The sequence below is a fragment of the Corvus kubaryi genome, unplaced genomic scaffold (genome assembly GCF_017639235.1).
Source record: "Corvus kubaryi isolate FWS band 111438036 unplaced genomic scaffold, C.kubaryi_AGA036_p1.0 split3-37296, whole genome shotgun sequence".
Lineage (NCBI taxonomy): Eukaryota > Metazoa > Chordata > Aves > Passeriformes > Corvidae > Corvus > Corvus kubaryi.
The window spans coordinates 1,843,235-1,863,943 of record NW_024582086.1 but is presented as its reverse complement, the minus strand read 5'-3'; the positions used below and the strand labels follow the sequence as shown (position 1 = coordinate 1,863,943).

General features: G+C 42.5%; 1 protein-coding gene across 1 annotated transcript in view; it reads left to right on the top strand.

Moving 5' to 3' along the window:
• The window catches only part of MUSK (muscle associated receptor tyrosine kinase), a 57,882-nt gene that overhangs the window by 32,239 nt on the left and 4,934 nt on the right, over window positions 1–20,709 (top strand). Inside the window, exons 9-16 of the mRNA XM_042015305.1 lie at window positions 1,449–1,712; window positions 6,476–6,651; window positions 7,092–7,115; window positions 10,204–10,292; window positions 10,642–10,801; window positions 12,071–12,260; window positions 12,588–12,779; window positions 18,942–19,090. Of these exons, the coding sequence (XP_041871239.1) occupies window positions 1,449–1,712; window positions 6,476–6,651; window positions 7,092–7,115; window positions 10,204–10,292; window positions 10,642–10,801; window positions 12,071–12,260; window positions 12,588–12,779; window positions 18,942–19,090 (1,244 nt within the window). The remainder of the gene's footprint in view (window positions 1–1,448; window positions 1,713–6,475; window positions 6,652–7,091; window positions 7,116–10,203; window positions 10,293–10,641; window positions 10,802–12,070; window positions 12,261–12,587; window positions 12,780–18,941; window positions 19,091–20,709) is intronic.

The window sequence follows — 20,709 nt, the reverse complement described above, 5'->3', positions numbered from 1 at the left end:
TTACTGCCATTTTGGTAAACCTCAAGGGATTGGTGCCTTCCTGTATTTTTCATCCAAGCGACACAGAAAAAGAATTAAAAAAAAAATTCACATGGAGCCCAAAATAGAGCAGCTAAAACAAGGCCAGGGAGTGTCATCTGCAGAGAGCAGCATCTGAAGAACAGAAATGTGAGCATCCTGTGTAATCCCTTGTCCATGTACCTCCAGCTTTCTGAAGAAAAAAACAGCAAGAAACCCCACAGTCAACAATGGGTGATTATTTGGACAAGGGAAAGAAATAAAAGGCAAAGATACAAATAGCTCTGTTGACTGCTCCAAATGGTTGGCATGTTGTGAATTGAACTCCCTGACCCCAGTTACACTGACCAAATGAGCAGTGGGGACAGCTGCACCCAGCCCTCCTCCCTGCCCTGATTTGGCCATCCCCCACACACAGGGAGTCTGTTTTCCCAGCTTTGCCTCCCATACCGAGGACACTGCATCCCATGGGCTGCCTAGGCAGAGGGCAGCTCCTCACCCACAAACCTTGCTGCTGTTGGGTGATAGTAGGAGCTACTGGAAGCATGGCTGACCTGTGCATTGCCCTTACCCTGCTGCTCCCTTTTGACAGCCACGGAGAAGAAGGGTGGGGGGGAGGGGGGTAGATGTCCCCTTCTAGATGCAAAAAACATGGGAAAGATAAATAAATGGCCCTCAAAGGAGATGACCCTATTGTGATTTTTATTGCTCTTGCATAGCTCTGTCTCCATGTATGTGACAGGACTTTGCAAAGTAGGATATGTGGTGAAGAGAGAAGATGCACCTTGCAGGGAAGAAAAACACAGAGGCTTGTGCCTTCCTCGACTCTGACTCCCCCAGCTAAACATGTGGAAGAGGGGCAGGGGCAGGGTCAGGAATGGTGCAGGAGCTGAGAAAGGGCAGGCAGGAGTTTGGTCTGATCTTGTGAAAAATTCCCTGGCACAGGATTGTGTTGAACTTACCTGGCTCCTGCTCATCGAGTCTATCTTAAATTCGACTCTACCTCTTGTTAGACAGCAGAGAAAAAAATCCCAGGTTATCACAGGACTGCGGCAAGAAGCATGGCTGATCCCTACTGCAGAGAAGCAGGAAAGTAAAATATTTTCCCATTATAGCCTAGGGGCAGGGTGAGGGGTCATGCTAGGTCATGGTTCTATGTGATCGCTCAGTCTTTTGTCCACTTATAATGTTAACAACACTTGGTCAGAACCTCATCCCTGCAGCTCACCAGGGATGACACCAGGGTACCTTGCAGAAGTTTCATTCTTGGGCTAAATTAGCTGGTTTTAGTGGTTATAAACTCTACCATCTCCTCTGCCCTCTGTTAGCCTTACACATGCCACTTCATTCAGAAAGAGAGCCATTGTGCTTGTGCAGCTGTTTAGGGCTGTGAGCTTACTCTGTGTGTGTACTCTTGTCCTCAACATCAGGCTGTACAAGGGTGAGGCCGGTTACTGCAGCACGTACAGAGGTGAGGTGTGTAGTGCTATCTTGGCGAAGAATGCTCTTGTTTTCTTCAACTCCTCGTATGCTGACCCAGAGGAGACCCAAGAGCTGCTTGTGCACACTGCCTGGACTGAACTGAAAATGGTGAGTTCATTCTGCCAACCGGCTGCTGAGTCTCTGCTGTGTAACTACATCTTCCAGGAGTGCAATCCCTCGGGAGCTGGGCCAGCTCCAAAACCAGTGTGCAGGTAAATGAAGAAAAAAATGCTCATATTTCACTTTCATTTCATGGGGATGTGTAGGCAGCAGGGGAGTGGTGAGGGACTGTCCTGGCTTGCAGTAGCAAGTGAAGCTGAGGGAAACTGTGCCCTCTAGCTTTGCACGGGTTTTCCCTTTGCTCTCTCCTCTGTACACACAGACTGATTCAGCTTTCACTGTGCTCATTGCTAGGGTATGGTCTGAATTCCAAGTCTAGACTTCTATGTTATATCAGGTATTTAGAGGACAGTGTTGAAAAGAAATATCGATTTGAATTACATAAGTAGTTTCAATAATTAACATATCATTATCTGTTAAATGTTACTAGTCCAGTATGTATGTATTATTACCTTAAAAAGTAACTGCTTCTTTGAAATTTTGAGTAAATTTGGCTTCAGAAGATGCAACAAATCTGGCCAAGGCAATACACCAATCATTTAGCACTTTCTGCTATGACAAAAATGTGACAAAAATGATGAGACCTGAGACATTCCCTGTGTAATTGTACCTGCTAAACCAAAACTCCAATGTGGTTATTGTATCCTTCTATATACAGAGAAATGTGCATTGAAATTAGGCTGACAGGGACCTTGAGGAGTCCAAAGCATCTCTCACTATAGCTAATCTACTGTTGACAAGTATTTGTAAACACATCCCAGTGACAGAGACACTGCTCCCCCACTATGTAACCTCCTGAGCTGTCTTTCCCTCATTCCTTGTCCTCCCACCTTAGTCATGGAGGCAAGTTTCTTCCCTTCCTCTTTTCAGTGAGATTTTACATCTTCCCCAGATTCTCTGACTAGAATAAAACAGGTTTTCCCAAGCTCTTCACATAGCTTTTGCTCTTCTGTCCAGTCTAGGTTTTGTTATTTTTAACCATAATGGAATTATGATTGCTTGGTGTACTTTGCAAAGGACAGCGCCACATACATATATCAGGGTGAAGCTTTCTTTTTTCCTGACATATTCAGCCCCTAGTCATTACCCATTTCACATTTGGGCAGCTGACATCCCTGCCTAAAGTGCAATGCTTTGTTCTTGTCTTCCTTGAAACACATTTTAAAACACTATTCAGATCTGTGTCTATTGAAAGAGTAGCCCCAACTCTAGTGTCTCAAATGAAATACGAATCTTTTCTACAGATATGGCAGGCACACTGCTAGTTGGAATTGGGCCAAATGTCTAATGGCAATCATTTCTCCAGTTATGTAGGGGCTTTTTAGGACAATCAGCAGCGTGTTGTTTTTGTAATCTGGACCTTGTTGGTTGCTTCTCCTTTAATATCTCTAAAACAAAGGCACAGAGGAAAATCCCAGTATGAATATTGACTATACATTTAGTTTTCTATTTGGTACCTATGCTGCAAGTATTCCACCATTGACACAGTGGTGGCATATATCCTATGAAAGAAGTTTATGTGGAACTATCCAGATATAATCATGCAGCCAAGTACTAAAATCTGCTTTTAGCTGGTAGGCTCCTCCCTGCCACCTCATTGTTCTGGTCTTTGTCATTTTGCCCTTAAATACATGATCTCTCTTCCTTTTTTCAAGATGTGTAACAGTATTTATATCTCAGCCACATATGCACAGCACATTAGTCAGCTAAGGGTTTTGCACAGTGCTCTACAAAGAATATCAGTTAGATCTGGGCCTTGCTTCATTTACGCCTGCTCATGAGTGGCCCTGCAAGACCTGAACTCACAGTGATTTGACTGAAGACTTGTACTTCTGGGGCACATCTGAAGTCAGAATTATATAAATCAACATAAATATGCACTTGATCTTGGTGCACCTGAGCTAACAATTACAGCATTTGCAAATATGTCTAGACGCTAATGGGCTTGCCTGTTGGTTTTTATTAATTATTCCTCCCTTCTCCCCCCCAGTTTTATTGCAGCTTTCTTCATAACAAAAGTTCTGGAATAGTATCCTTCCCAGTTTCTGTCCTCAGAGCACATCAGCTGGACAGCAGTTCTTCCAAAGCCCAATACTCCTTTTGATAACTCAGACATCTAATATAAACTTCTTAATGGCTGAGAGAGGTCTGGGGGCTCTTGAACACATCTCACATGGTCTTGGCTACTTTCCAATTATCTTAACTACTTTTCACTGACAACTTTATAGCTTTCTCCAGAAGCTGGCTAGACTACACAAGTTTTCAGCTGAAATACTTCATGAGTAAGAATTTAACTCTCTCAGATGTGGGAGAGTTCTCCCAGATTTTGAGGGACATATTGCCCTCGATGTATTTCTATGTGTTTTTGTCTTATTATTTATTCTCTGCACCAATTTTCCTCTTTCCATGTCGGTTTTTTTTTAATGTTCATTTGGTTTGGAAGCTAGCTAGCAAGAATAACAACTGACAGGCTGAGTAAAGCTTTACAAAATTAATCAGGGAGTAAAACAAGTTGAAATGAAACAGAAGAAAGCCACAAGGGAAAAGTTTCACTTAATTTAAGTTTAGATGCAAATTGATTAAAATGAGAGTTCTTAAGGGAAAGTGAGATCTCATAATTCTTGATTACATCTGCCTTTTGCCACTGGCTGCTATTGCAACAGCAAAAGAAACACCCTCAATTTCTTTTTCAATCACTGCTGATAGGAAGTGATCACGCTGCAGGGAACAGTCTTGTGTTGGGGAAAGTCTCCCTTTGTTTGGGTCTGTGTGTCCCTACCTTCTTTTAAATAATCTCTTGTGGTCCCTAGAAACGCTACTGGCACACTTGCTGTCTTCTGCCATTGCTGTTCTTTGTCCATCTGTCATTTACATGACATAACGTTTCTAATAATAATCTGAAGTAATCTTTGCATATGACCTCAGCAAGCTCTCACTGCTCAGCATCAAGTGTTACAACAATGGTATGAACCCAGCTAGAGGTGACTGACCATCCCTCCCTCTGGCTGCCTTACTGTTCTTCCAGGGTGCAGATAACCTTCCTTTAACCCTGGAGCAGACAGCATTGCAGAAGAGTGGTCTTTTGTGTTTTGCAATCGAACACCGAATAAAGGACTTATCTAAGGATGCTCAGGATCCAGGAATGAACAGACCTAATTCAACCCAGATCTCCCAAGTCTCAGCCAGTGCTTCAAAAGCAAGTTTTGCTCATTTCCCTATCTAAATATTTCTTTACTTCACAAGGTCATTTCTGTTCCACATGTTGTTTAGCATAACAAAGACAAATTTGCCATCTGGCTGCATTCTGGCTTCCATGGAAGGGAGGAAGGAATGAACCAGGACTTGCTAAAATCAAGCACAGAGCAGCTGGGCATTGATGACTTCAGCCTACTGACTTGAAGGGCACCCACTAATGTTGCAGAAAAGCTGTTGCTCTGGTAGAATTCCCAATGACCTCCATCCTCCAGGTACTTTAGAGGGTTTGCATAGTTGTTAGTCATTACTGAAACTCATGCCCATCTGCTCTTGCCAAAACTGTTGTATAATTAAAGAAATTGCATAAGCCCACCAGGTGGTGAATTTGGCTAAATCCTTCACCACAGACCCCAGAAGTACCTTTCTCTTTCTGCATCATTGTGTGATGGTTGGAAAAGTTGTGGATCTGTGAAAGACTTCAGCTGAGCTGTGCAAAAGTAATCTCTGCACATGATCTCAAAGCTGGTTTTGTAACTCAGGCTCTCAAGAATTGCTACATAAATAAGCAAATCACTGATAAGTTGTCCAATACAAAAAATACACAAACTTCCCACTATGGTGTGTTTTCTTTTTTTTCTTTTTCTTTTTTTTTTCTAGTGCAGGTATTTCTGCCTTGCCCTTCTTCACAAACAATTTCTCATATAAGACCCATTTAAACATCTGAAGCACTTCTTGTCAGTGAAAGTTTCACACTTTTAAGGAGGTAATACACTAGGCAGGAGACAGGCCACTTTTTTACCAGGCACTGTAAAACTTTTACTGCAGATAGCTACAGAGAAAAAAAGGATTTAAAATTGTCTGTAGACAAAATAAAAAAATTGTATTAGTGATTAAATGAGAATAGAAGTATATACAAATGTTTAATAGAAGAAGATTAAGAATTGCAGCTCATGTCTTGCTTTTAGTAGATGATACGTCAATGTGTAATTTAGAGAAGCCAAGTGAGATTTTTAGAATATACTGAAAAATTCTAACTCTAGAAATGAGAGAGAGACTATTTACAAGCGTATGTAGCGACAGGACAAGGGGGAATGTCTTCAAACTGAAAGAGAGTAGGTTTAGGTTAGATAATAGGAAGAAATTCTTTACTGTGAGGGTAGTGAGACACTGGCACAGGTTGTCCAGGGGAGTTCTGGATGCCTCATCCCTGGAAGTGACCAGGCTGGACAGGGCTTTGAGTAACACGGTCCAGTGGAAGGTGCTCCTGTCCATGGCAGGGGGTTGGAACAAGATGATCTTTGATGTCTCTTTGAACACAAACCATTCCATGATTCTACGATGTTTATTAGTAGAAGATGTCAAAAAATCTGTAGAAAAAGATAGGAGTGAACTCCTCACAGACTGGTGTGTGTTGTGTTTTGAGCATAACCCTGCTTCATTAAAAATACAGCTTTGTATGTTTCCTAAAGGAAGCGGTTGCATTTCATACAGTTTCCTTTATGGTTTATGGGCCAGAAAGACTGGCTTTAAAGAAGTGTCACCCCATTAATGGATTTCTGTCAGCTTGCATAACCCCTGTACATCACTGCTAAGTGCAGCTATTTTTATCAAGCCATTGACTTGACAGCTGTATTTCACTGTTTTTTGCAAAACAATGTAGAGAGAATTGCCTTGCTGTAAAGGATCTCTACTGCTTTAAGGAATGGCTCTCAATGGAGGAGAACTCTCAGAAGGGGATTTACAAGCCAGGGCTGATGCTGCTCACTCTTCCTGAATGCAATAGGCTGCCCAGCCTGCACCAAAATCCCAGCTCCTGCACCCACATCCCTTTCTTTGGTAAGGTGGCACAGGCTGCTTTGGTAAGGTGGCACAGTCTGCTGACTTGTCCAGAGACCTGTGTTCTTGATAAGGGAGAAGGGAAAGACAGGATCCATAATTTACAACTAAAGTAAAAGGCAATGGTGGGTACTGTCCTGTCAGCACCTGTGCATGGAATTGTGACAGCTGCTTTGGCTGTTGGTCTCTCTTGTCCAACTGGGGTGTGGGAAAAATCCCTCAAGTAAATAAAGCTTGGATCTTTATTGAGAAGATAATAACAATCTCAAAAAATGGTCCTAATGATAGCAAAATTGCCACTCAGCTGCTTTTGCAAAGAAAAAAGCTGTTTAAGCACTGCTAGGGAGGGGACTTTTTCCTGTAACATGCTTCTAAGAAAGCATCCAGTAATACCACATCCTGGACAATCCCTCCTTACATCTTGTCTTATCTTTTTACAGATTTTAAGAAGGAGAACATAACCAGTAAGTAGACTGCTCCAGACTTTTTGTTTTTAGAGGTGAACACGATATTCTTCATTGAAGCTGCCATTTGCACAGAATTTTTGTGTTTTCTGCTTGTCCTGGCTGGCTGAATTCAGGTTATTATTGCTGGGGAATGTCTGGGTTTCCACATCCAAGGCATGGGGAAACACATTTCCAGCTCTTCAGAGGTTGGGGAGACCATGGGCTGGTAACTTTTTATGAGAGAGGCATGGTGGTTTTAGGTGGTACCCTTCCTTCCAGCTGTTTCCTTTTCTTTCTACCCATTGCTTCTAGCTCTGCTCTACCCATATTTGTATTTCTGATACTGAGGTCATCCAAGCCTTATATGTTAATGACATGGTTACCTATGTCAGGCTGGTCTTGAAATACCTTAACCTTCCAGTATTCTCCTCAAATCACTTCTGAAGCCTGGCTGTTTCTTGTATGACCCTCCCATGACCAGTGGTGAGACCCAGACATCCCCTGCGGTACTGCCTTGACTTCTGTCAGGCTCCTGCCCTGCTGCTGCTCATGGCTGCAACACGCACACCCAACTCTTCCACTCACATGCAACCGCAGTTTCAAGCTCAGCCACTGAACTTGCCTCACTGGAAAAAGGAAGAATCTCTCTCCTGCTATTTGTTTAATCAGGTGAGGTCTTCAGATTCAGCAGTGGCAGGCACCTTCTTCATACAGAGAGAGGGAAAGTTAAAAAAAACCCAACAAAACCCAAAGTAAAATCAAGAATTTTGGGGAATATTCTTTCATGAAAAAACCTTGGCTCCACCTGGCAACCCAAGCCCTAGGTGCCCAGTGATGCATACATGGAGAAAAGGGCTTCAGCACCTTGTGGGCCCAGTGCCTACAGCTTGCATGCGCAGCCATCCCTGCCCTGGTGGAGGGACCACAAGACAGGGGTGTCAGCATATGTGTGGAGCATTCATGGGATGGCTTCAGCCTCCCCACAGATGTTTCAGTACATATCCTCTGTCTCCTGTGTATGCATGACCTTTTTTGTTCAGCTTCCACAGCATTTTCCCAGAGTGGCATTGCACAGACATGCAATACTCAGTCATGAACCAGGAAAATATAACAGTAACATTTTAGCAATATATCCCCCTCTTTTTTACTTTAGAGCCACTGTTGTGTGCACAAGGGTTTGTTGAACATGAACTGAACTGTTTTCTAGCTTGCTATCAAATGATTCATTAATGCCCAGATGGACCAGCTATATTATTCCCTCTGTCCTCATTGTGGCAGGACAGTTTATGAAAGCATCTGCGTTTCCAGAGCATGAAGGATTCAGAGGTTGTTTCTCAGTGTTACTCTTGCACCTAGAGCTCTCCACACTGATCTTTCAAGGTGTCCCACTGACATTTATTTCAGATCTGTGCAGAACTCTTTTTCATGTTTATTACTAGCTGTGTCATGAGGCATGTTTCAGGCATTGTTTTCCTTCCCTTTGAATGCAAAACAAACTGCTGGGCCCAGGCACACAAGTATATTCCAGGACACTTTAACAAAATGTTACATCTCTGCAGAGCTATAGGTGCTGGTTATGTAGGGGCTGCTATCTTGTTGCAGATGTGAGTCGTAAATGCTATTTACATATCAGTCAAAGAAATCCACATTAGAGTATTTTACTTCGAATTTGTGATGGGTTTAAGTGTTCTCATAAAGTCCACATCATTCCTCTACTGAAGTGTTTGGATGCCTCAGGGCTAAATGAACTAGATCCTTTGTTTAAGCTCACTCACCTGGAGTTAACACTTTAAAGGCAGTGTTTCTACCTACTTGTGTGTAGTGTCTGCTACCCGGTAAAACTTCAGTAACTTGAGTCTATCATGATACATAACTGCAATCCTGAGAGCAGTGGGTGATGCAAGAGGAAAACAGCAGATATTCGTGATGGTGTGTTGACTATGGTCCTCCTACATGAGAAGGAGTACAATCTCCAGACACACAGCCTTGTGTCAAATTTGGGTCAACCCTTATGCAAAACTTTCAAGAAGATGAATAATACTTGCTTAAAAAATTATAATTTTAGAACATATCATGTTTCCTCTTGTTCTTCTTTTTTCCTGAGCTGCAAAGTTATGAACATAATAGAAAATAAAATTATGACAAAAGTATTTGCTGGTTTGTTAATTTGTCTACCAAGGCTAACAATTCAGTGCACCCTAATGTATGCCATCAATAGAATGTTAGCCTTGGCTCATCTGAGTTTACAGAATATTAGCTACTATGAGCTGAAATGCATAAGGCTGCATCTCCTCTGCTCTCTTTCTGCTTCCTAGATTATGCCAGCATGCATTAAACTCTCCCATGAGGACAGGTGCATGTGAGCACATATGTCCTATGAAGACATTTATGCATATTCCTGTAGTAAAATCTCAAGATTTTCTGCCTAATTTTTCTGCATCTGGAACAAGTCCTGTGTATGCAAAGTGACTACACTATCTTCATTATAAACAACAGTTTTATACTGATACTATTCCTTCAGGTCATAGTTGAGATCATACTTCAGGGTAGGGTTTCCATCCATGCTGAAAACCATAGGCTGTTTCCAAATAATCAAAGAGGATAAGCACTGTACAGAAGAAGGAGGAGGGCAACTTTATGAATCCCAGCTCCCTGCTACCAATCTGAGGAACATGAGTGTCTTCCTGTTGGTGCCCCAGTAAGAATTCAGGCTGTGAATCACAGAACCAGTGCTGCAATTTGCTTTCTGCCTTGGTTTGGCTTGGATGGGTTCAGTGTGGTTCTGCCCTGCACTTTCTGCATGGATGTGCTGTGAACTAGGTAGTTGCAGCTCAACCATCACAGGCACATAGCCTGTTTTCTCAGTGTGAGAGAGCTCCAGTGCCCTCTTTGAAGTTTTATCAGATTTGATCCTATGTATTGAGTGCAAAATCCATTAGAGTGTAAAGAGGAGGCTACCCTGCCTGTGTCATCTAGTCCTCTGTGTGCTTCAAATCTGATGCTGTCAGATGCTCTCATGTAATGACATCAACTTTATTGTTGTGAGTCTCTGCTGCAAGACATGGTCTGAAATGCCTTGATCCCATGCTTTTTTTTCCCCTCCCAGGGACTTGCTACAGTGGCAATGGCCAGTTTTACCAGGGCACAGCCAACATCACAGCATCCGGGATTCCCTGCCAGAAGTGGAGTGATCAGGTGTGCATAAGTGTGAGATCCATCAAATGGAGAGCTGTGCTCGAGGTTTGCTTTTCCAAGGAGCTTCCCAAAGTCAGGCAGCCCAGTCTTAGTGAAAGGGATGAGCAGGGCACAGGTTGCCTTCATTCTTGAGCTCACTGGCGTTTTACAACCTCATCATATTTCAATCTGCAAGTTCCGCTTCCTGTATCAAGATGCATTGTCTGTCATTTTGGCAGGTGACTGAAAGTCTGTTTCAAGAAAGGCCCTGTCTTGCTTCACTCCTTTGGGTGTTTTTTTCATTTGTTTTACTAATAATAGCAGGCAAAATTATGCTGAAACACTAATACAATTTGCTTCCTCCTCCAAGGCTCCCCACTTGCACAGGAGGACTCCTCAGGTTTTCCCTGAGCTGTCTGATGCTGAGAATTACTGCCGCAATCCAGGAGGTGAGAACGAGCGTCCCTGGTGCTACACAAAGGATCCAGCTGTGACCTGGGAATACTGCAGCGTGTCTCCCTGTGGAGATGGTAGGCAACTGGAGTTTATAATTTCTACCACTGTGGTTGTTTTGTGGCCATGCAAGGTGTTGGCATCCTGTGTACACCAATCTGTTCTGTCTTCTGGATGCAGCTAGTTCTCGGTCTTCTCTTAGATTCACTCAGCATCTTTAACCAGAAGGTATAATGTGCCCCTTGAAGAAGGGAAAAGGAAGATGGGCAAATTGAGCAACTTGCCCTAGGTTATATAAATGCCAAAGGATGAAGTGAAATTTCCTGTGGTATTCTGAAAAATGGATTTGTCACACTGTTTAGAAGGTAGGGTTTCAGGCTGTTTTCCAAAATTGTTTAGTTTAGGGTGATTGTTTAAAATCATAAATAAAATGATAATGAATGAAGTAAATGAAGTAGAAATAACCACTCCCACCCCCAATTTTAACTAAAAATAAACATAAAAGAGATGGAAACATCTTTGATCTTTGATGTTGAAATTAAGTCTTCCTGTTATTTCTTGTTCAAAGAAAGACCAATTTTTGAAAGATATTTCATCCAAGATTCGCAGTTTCTGGATCTCAGTGCTTGGACATAAGACTGCACTTGGAAACTTCCTGCAAGGAGAACAGAGGTTCCATGAACATAAGTGACCACAAGTAATTTTCAGTTTAGCTGGCAATTAAGATGAAGAATTTAAATTTCTTTCTGTTCTCAATCATTGCATGCATTTTCTAGAATGTCTCAGAAAGTACTCAGGAGGTAGTTATGTGATTTTTTTTCCCTAATAACACAGCCAAGTGTGTTTTGAACTGGTTTTCCACATTTGCTCCATAAAGGCACTGAGATGCAAATTGTTGGGGGCAAGAGGATATTTCAAGAAAGTATCACTCTGTACTTACATGGTCTTACACTCCTTCTTGGAGATTCCTTTCAGGACACATGATACATTGTGGTTTACACTGTACACCATTGATCTTTCCCACTGCAGACATTACTATATTTGAATACTGTAGACACAAGCAGATGTGACCCCCCATCTGTAACTCTTGCAAATATTCTATACCAAAACTGTGTTCCCAGCTTAATAGGTCTTTACCAGATCTTGGATTTTCACATGTGGCAAGCACAAATGGGTTTTGCTTCCTGCAAACCGAGCTTCCCTAGAATGGTACTCTCATGTGGTTGTATGGTTGTATCTGTAATGGCAGTAATTCTCAGGACAACAGGCCAGCTCTGTAAATTCCTCTTAGAGAAAGCTCTATAAACCAGCAGAGGCATAACCCTCTGATTTTATTTGCATTACAGCATTGTTATCGCTAGGAACAAGAAAACCAAGTGGAGACACTCTAAATCTTCCCCCTCCTCCTCCGTTTTCCCCTACGTACTCCATGACCGTTATCATCTCGATCATCTCCAGCTTTGCTCTGGTTGTGATCTTTGGCATTGTGACCCTGGTTTGCTGCCGTCAGCGAAAACAGTGGAAAAACAAAAAAAGGTAAAGCTTGGAACCTAATTTAGTGCAAGAAATTCTGCTTTGAAAAAGGGCTTTCTTGTTTCTGAGAGCAAAGTCCTGTGAACACCTCGTAGGGGACAGCAGCCCTGCCTTTGCCTGTGGCAGCCCAGTGCAAGCTCTGTTGAACTCCTGTGCCAGAGCAGAAGATGACGTGGTGACTGGGGACATGGCATGACATCTTGCTGCAGGGCTCTTTCAATAGCCCTGCTGTACCTTCCTATTCCATCCTGAAAGAAATAAGCCCAGGAGGAACAGTTATCTCCTGGCTGAGGCCTGTGCACACACTGACCAAAAATCACTCTGTTTCAGAGAGTCGGAGACACCAACTCTCACCACTCTGCCCTCCGAGCTGCTCCTGGACCGGCTGCACCCCAACCCAATGTACCAACGCATGCCCCTTCTCCTCAATCCAAAATTGCTTAGCCTGGAGTATCCCAGGAACAATATTGAATATGTGAGAGATATTGGGGAAGGAGCATTTGGGAGAGTCTTCCAAGCCAGGTAAGCAGTCTCTGTGTGAATCTTCTTTATCTGGAGGTGCTTGTGAAAAATTGGCATTGGAAATCATCCATCCACCCCCCCATCCATCCACTCAAATGCACGTATACCAAATGGTACACAACACTCAGGTACGAATGAATAATTGTTTTTATTGTCCATTACTATCTGTCAGTATTAAACTTTTGCCACAAATTACTCTTTCCTTCTACTCTCTAGTAGATGTAATGTCTTACTCACATACCAAAGTCTGGTGTAAAAGTTCAGCTAAATTTATCATCACTGTTTTTGCCAAGAGTACTGCCTGTGACATGTGACCTATTGTGAAATTCTTATGTTTCCCAGTATTTATGAATTGCCAGTGTGTGGTGATTGCCATAATAACAGCAATACTGATCTATGTAATTACCACAGAAGTCATTGTGTCATGCTACAGTTCAGTCCTGAACAAATTTCAATTTGATTCAGTGACAATAGCAAACCAAACCAAAAATCCCCTAAAAACCCGCCCCACGTAGGCCAATAAGGGTTTTTTTTGTGTGTCTATGGTGTACCAACCTTAATGGGAAATGCACACCCAAGATTTGTGGATGCTTGTGGTCAAAAGGAACAGTAAAGGTCAGAGTGTCTGCAAAAGTTACAAATTTTTATTAGTAAATTACACACCTGACATGGCAATAGCTATTTTATAGTCCCTCCTATATAAGACAGGACAGTGGGTTTTGAATAAAGGGGTAGTGTGAAAAGGAAGGGAGAGAGAAAGATGGATTAAAGAGGGAGGGAGAGAAAGAAAGGAAGAAAGTAAAAAAAGGGAGATCAGCGGTCCTGGCTCCACCATCAATTCAGTTGACAGGAAGTTTAGGGTCTCGGGGCACATGTGTGCCCAGGCTTTCTGGGGGTGCCTTTTTATAGTAAAGTTTCTGTGCCCTGGAGCTAACTTTCTCACTTTCTATACAAGTGAATTATCATGGGCAGCCCCTTCTTCCAGACCTTTCTGGAAACGGTTTGGAACCTCTGGGGGTCTTGGGTGTTCTTGATCCTCCCTTGCCTCTGTCCATTCCCACCTGCTTCTTGACCTCATTCCTGCATGTCTGCTGTGCGGTGTTGTGCTTATCTCCAGGAGCCAGAACAAGGACACTTGTCCCAGAAAAGTGTTGCCTTACCTCTGTATGGCCCTCTTCTCCAGCCATAACAATCCTTGGTTGGCTCCATGGCTCTCTGGATATCAGTGTTTGAGTAACACACATAAGTTCCCTTATCTCTAGACTTCTACAGTGTCCCCTTTAGTTAGTTTCTCACTTTTTATTTTTGAAATTTGCAGCCATTGTTACCTGTTTTAAATTTAAGATATTAGATGACAGCCCCTAATATCATGGGAGGTGAGATTGTGCACTTCTACAAATGTGAAAAATCTTTAACTGATAACCCCAAAGAGGAGGAGGATGGAAGATGTCTAGTTTGTCTTGACAGAATCCATAATTTTTGCAAGACAATCTTTGGATAGTAATGGTTTCCTCTTAAAGTCCCATCCCCAAATTCCTGACAGAAAGTGTATAGGCTGCCTAGTTCCATGCTTAGTCAGCACAGTTATCTTTGTCCTTTGCAGTTAACAAGTATGGGACATGGCTGATTTTGTAGCTGTGTCTGGAGTTGTGTATGATGACCTCAAAAAAACCCAGGGAAGGATCAGAGTCCCACCATGAGCCAAGATCTGCTCGGTGAAATGTGTCTGTTGACTGCAAAGGCAAAAGACTATCCTTGCAAAAAGCAGTCATAATGCAGATATTTGTAATGTTTATAGTTATGCTGTTGATGTACCTGCTAGAAAATGAGTTCCGTACAGGTTAAATGTGTTACAGCTGGGAAACAGTTTCAATAGCTGTGATGGATTTTTTTTCTAATGAAGAGATAAATTATTTCTAATAGAAGAAAAGCAGGCATATTTTTCTTTACTAGAGAGAGATAAAAATAACAGAATTCAAAGGGCGCACAGTGGGATCATCACAGATGCTTAGCCTGTGATGGATTGTAGCCTGGATGGCCAAACGCATCTGAGCTTGAAACAAGAACAAAGCTATAGGAACTGTGCAACAGCTGTGCTTGGGGCACTGCACACCAGGGACACAGGGCAGCTCTTGTCCCAGCCCCAGCACAGCCCTTGGGGTGTCCTGAGGTGCATCACCTTCCTGGTCATGCTGCAGGAGTCTTCACCTTGCTGTGGTGCATGAGCAGGGCAGGTGTTCTTCCTGCAAAGTGCCACTTTGGCCCTGCTCTGGGAGCGTTAATACAACCTATGTGCTGCACAGACCTTTCTGAGCTGGAAATTACTTTCATGGATATCAAGCAAGACTTCTCAAAGGGCATTCAAATGTCACTAAAGTGCTGGGTTAAGCAAGTGCCAAAGTGGTGTAAAGACCTTTTATGTGGATTTCATCTACTCCAGCACTGCAATTTCTTTCAATTAAAACTTTTTGTTATTGTCAGTGGAAACTGAGAGAGAAAGACTTGGGAGAAAAAAAAGAAAGCATCACATCTCATCTAGCATTTGCAAAGTGAAGAGTACCACATCCTGAGAGATGCCTGCTCTTTGTGGCTCAAGGAAGGAGCCACAGAAATATTGTTTCTGAGGGACCTCCTTTTTTTTATTACCATCTCTATCAAAAGTCCCTCCAAGGCTTTATAATTACTTATTGTAATTTTTGTAATTATTGTAATCCCTTATAATAAGCTACAGGCTGTGCACAGCTGGCATATCAGTACAGACTGCTGATCTAGTAGTAAAAGCTGTGTGTCCATCCAGGTTACTGAAACTATCGTAACTCAAATTATTGCCTTCCCATCTCAGAAGGATAAAATGTACTTTCCTACATGTGTTAAATGGACATCTCAAGCTAAGTTTAGCAATCCTCTTACTTCTCCTGCTCTCATGTTTCTCCCTCTTCTGTAAACACAGCTCTGCACACAGTGCCAGCGATGCCTTTGCCAGCTGGCTTGCTGTGAGCCCTGATTCAGTGTTTACTCACTCCTGGGTCAAGCAACATGTTAGGACAGGAAGTGTCTAGCTATCATTTACTAGCTTCTTCTGAAAGGCTGCTGTCTTCACCAGGAGCAGCTTCACACTTGGAACGATAAGGAAGTAACCATGCTTAAAACAAAATTCAGGGCCTGGCTCAGGTCTGTTCTAGCTGGGTCCTTGTGGCTGATTCTCCTCCTGGGAGGACCACGCTCAAGCCAGCAGAGCACCAGCTCTGTGCAGTTCAGCGCAGACCAGCATGCAAGTTTTCTCCCAGAGCTGGAGCTGTGTGGTCCAGGCCAAGCCTGAAGAGCAGGATTGCCTAAAAGCCTGGATGTGGAGTCTTTGCTAGTAGGCCAGTATGGAGTTTTTGCTAGCAGGGCAGTAGACCTACACTACAAATGTACAACTTCTTGTCCCTCCTTAGGGACAAGGCTGTCCTTATAGTTGGAGTTTCTTGACAGAAGTCTCCTCATCTCCTCTCCATCTGCAAAGGTTATTTCTTTGATCTGCTGTCTCATATACAGCTGAAAAACCGTGTGGGTGTTAATTAAAAAAAACCGCCAACCTTCCCTTCCCCCTCTAAATGAGCCCCTGATGATTCAGAGCAGTCTCCTGCTCACAAATTAATTTAACCAAAGGACGGTAAAGGTAGGTTTCCACCAGATTCAGCAGACTTTAACTGCATCATTTAATGGTCTAAGAGAACCCAACTGAGTTATGCTGAGCAAGATGGGGACAGGACAAAATCTCAAATACAGGTTCAAAATGCTTCTTGTTTTTTTACATCATTACTGCTTTGGAAAGAAAACCTGACTGGGAACTTAAGTCAGGTGCTCTCTAGATAGGCTCAGGCTGAAATTCCTGAGTGTACCACTGGTTAGTTCTTTGAATAGCATGTACCTAAAAGCTGGTTGATGCCACTGGTGCACAAATACATTGGTGGTGAAGCAGGCAAGGACTGCTGCTCTCCACCCCGTGCACAAACAATGTAAATTTCTCTTCAGCTTTTAATTAATTGCAAGAGAGATTACCCAAGGTAATTTCTTTTGATTCTTCCCAGTTCTAGAAGAGAATTAACCTATTTTTCAGAAAACACTCCCCTTTCTGGCCCTCCACCTGAATTCTCCAAGTTCAGAGGGAGCAGCTTCCCATGGCTCCCCTGCAGATTTGTGCAAAGACTGTCTTTAGGGCACAAAAGGGGTCAGCTTTGATAGCCGTCTGCCAAGACTTCAGACAGTCTCTGCCTCTGTGCCAGATCAGTGTGAGTTTTCCGGGTCTGATAAGAACTGTACTGAATCACCATGAGCTACCAAAGGTGAAATTTCTGGCTGTTGCATGAAGGCCAATTAAAAGACTTTGTGCAGCTTAATCTCACTTGGTTACATTCAGGTTAGTTTACACATTACAGGATTCAGTGAAATTCGATGATTGGGCGTACCTCAGCCTGGGGTGAGTTTCTGTCTCCAAAGCCTGCAGAACTGAGCTCTGCTTGCCCCTGCTTTGGCACTGTGCTGGGTCTGCTAGTCAGGGATGAGTGGTAATCTGTGACACCATTTGGAAGAGACAAAGGCCTCTTATTTTTACTTTTAAATTCTCTACTGCTTTGTTCAGGCTGTTGCTGCTGGCTCTAGTGCTTAGACAGCAGGTGGTTGGTGCTCATACTCCTCCCCTCCCACTGGACTTGAAACTGCTGCCAGCACCGGGGAAAAGAAGGAGGACGTTGTGCTGTAATGGAGGCAGTAGCAGACAAGTGTGGGGTCTTATCCTCTGCTCTGGCATGCCAGACCTCCTTGCCTGAGTGTCTCAGCTGTGATCTGGCCACCTGTGATTCCTTTCTTGATGGACACCCTGCCACCCAGTGACATTTGACATTTACAGCATCCAAGTGCAACTGTTGCAACCGCCATGCGTCTGAAGTAGAAGACAAGGAAACTGGAAGTTTGCTTTGGAAATTGGAATCTCCCCTAGCTGCTACTGAGCAATAAAATATAAAATGACCTGGCATTTGAGCAATGGGAGGGCAGTCAGACTGGTGCAGTAATGTGACACATAAATGGGCACCAGTCTCCACAGTCTCTCGCTGGCTACCTGTACGGAACGTGTTTTAGCTGCAAGGCCCCAGGGAAGAATTTGCACAGGAAACAAAATGTATGTCTGAGGTTTGGTGCATGTTTGAAGAGTGGAAAGTTACTCTTCTGCAGCAACAGCTACCCCTAAATCTTTGGCAAGCCCATCTAATTAAACTTGTTGAGAGTGCAGGGACCTGTGGATAAGAAAACAAATTTGTTGCTCTAAGTCAGGATTCTGTTCCCTAAGGATTTGTGTCTATAATCTTTAGCTGAAGATTCACCAGTGTAAAAACGTGTATTTACACATTAGCTTGTTCTGCAGACAAAGCACAGGTTGCTTTGTCCCTTCTGTTCTGTCATGTGTTTCCACAAATCTTGTAGGAACAGAAACTGTTTTCTAGACCGCAGCTAAACCATATTAAATTCAGCTGAAATTAGCTAATGGTTTTATAACTTATTGAATCCCAGGTGCATACACATGCCACACACACACTCAGAGAACAGTGAAAAAAGACTATTTTCCTAAGAAAACCAAGGGAATATATTTACTGTAATTGTTACTTTCACTCTAACAGTAGCCAGATATACTGAAGTCACCATTGTGCCAGGTATGGGAAAGGAGATTCTTTCATCAATTTCATATAAAATGGGTTTATTTTTAACTCTGCTAAGCCCAGTCATTACACCCCAAAAGTGAATTGTTTGGACTGAAGAGTCCATCCTGTCCTCCAATAAGTTTATTATGTGATCTCCAGCCTAGGGATAGGCTGCTGCTTAGCAACATGTAATTAATTTATGTCTTCACTATTCATGGTAATGAGTCTGTAAGCCGCAAGACCAGTGATCAGAAAAAGCTATACTGAATTTAGTCCTGCCTGAACCAAACTAAATATCTCTATAATATGCAATGCATATTGCAGGCCCAAGAGACGAAACTGGGCTTTAAGGTTCCTTCTGTTGGTTCTGGGGCCTTCCACCCTTTTTTTTTTGTCAGCCTCTCCTTTTGTGTCAGAAACAGAACCTACATTTAGTGTGCATGCATTCATCACTGATGGTTTCCTCTTTTCTCTCTCCTTGCAGGGCCCCAGGGCTGCTGCCATATGAACCTTTCACCATGGTGGCTGTGAAAATGCTGAAGGAGGAAGCATCTGCAGACATGCAGGCTGACTTTCAGAGAGAAGCAGCTCTCATGGCAGAGTTTGACAATCCGAATATCGTCAAGCTTTTAGGTATCTCAGGGAGGTATCCTGTTACCTTAACAGGATGGTGCATCACATCAAACTCTCCTCATGCTGCACTGAGTATACTGCTGGCCGTCTTGCTGCCTAGCTCTGCTTCCAATCTAATAACATTGACACACGTCTTACAGGGAAGACATGAACTTCCTGGAACTGTGATTTATTTTGAGGGTACTTAAAAGAAGTGGCACAAGTCTTGTTAATTTTATAGGTCCCACTTATTACTGTGATGTCTGCACTTAATAGCATTAAAAAAACCAAAATTAAATGAACAAAAAAAGCCAGCCACAAAAATGGTCTCTTCCTTTCCTTCCATTCTCATCTGAAAGGAAACCTTTCTTTGTTGTTATTTTTAAGAAAGTCTTGCTGCAGCTTGGCTAATAAGGCATTTTTTGTGAAGAAAGCTGCTGACCAAATTTTCTTTTAGAAAATTGTTATTTTTTGTCTGAAGTAGATGCTGCTGGTCACTTTCATCTGGCAATCCTGCTCTAAGTAGCTGTATGCAGATCTGGTTCCTGTGAACAGGCATCTGAGATCTTGATTTATTATGGTAGGAAGCTCCACAACATTTTGAAATGGATAAACCACAGTTTTGGGAAGTCTGGGTTGATACAGGTATTTTGGCTACAGAAAAGCAAAGCAGGAAATGCACCAAACTCGACTAAACTTTGCCTTTATTGTTAACACATTTTAGGCCAGAGAAGGGCAAAGGTACAGAACAAACTCTTTTCACATCATGGGGCTGTGGAGAAACAGCCACATTGTTGAAGACAGCTTAGATGATAAATCTATCACATACACTTGACATGCTTGTCAGATCCTGATTTCATCACATTGGGAACAGCCATTAGTTTTTCCTCGAAGATTCAAATATTAGGTTGTCAACCACAACTTCAGATTTCACAATAAGTTGCACCACCAATTGCTAAAGGATGGCCCTAAGAAAGCAAATCACATACATTTTAAATGTTGGCTTTTGATGGTTGGCAGTTTAATGATAGGCACACTTATATTTTTACTGTATCACTGTATGATCAGTAAGGCTTGTGGAAGTGTGGTTAATGCTGGCCCTCCAATAAAGCTGGTGAAGAGCCAAGCATGTGCCCTTCAGTGGGACAGCATTCTGCATTTAACAGATGTGGCATATGTCTCCTTTCTGCTGTCTGTTTTTGATTTATCTTTCTTTCATTTTTGAATATCTGTCATGCCAAAAGTAATTCCTGAACAAGTATTTTTTTGCATGAGCTATCAAAAAAAAAGAAAAAAAAAAAAAAAATCCATAAGGGTGGGAGTTTCATTCCAATTCAAGTGTTCCACTGAACCCTTGAACATGCCCCTTGTGAATACTTCTGAAGTCTTCCTGCATATGTGTAACCCCTTAAACAATGTTACTATTAGTACAATAATTACAACAGATAAAAGAATTAAAAAATAACATGATGAGAACTTTAAAGGTTACTTCCTGAAAGTCCTTGTAGTTGCACCTGGGAAAAGGCAATACTTTTGTTAAGGCTAACTTAAACAGGATTGGGCTCTTAATTAAACATAGCTCCAAAAGTATGTATTTTACTTGGGATGTCAAGAAAAATCGTGCATGCAGGTAAGTGCAT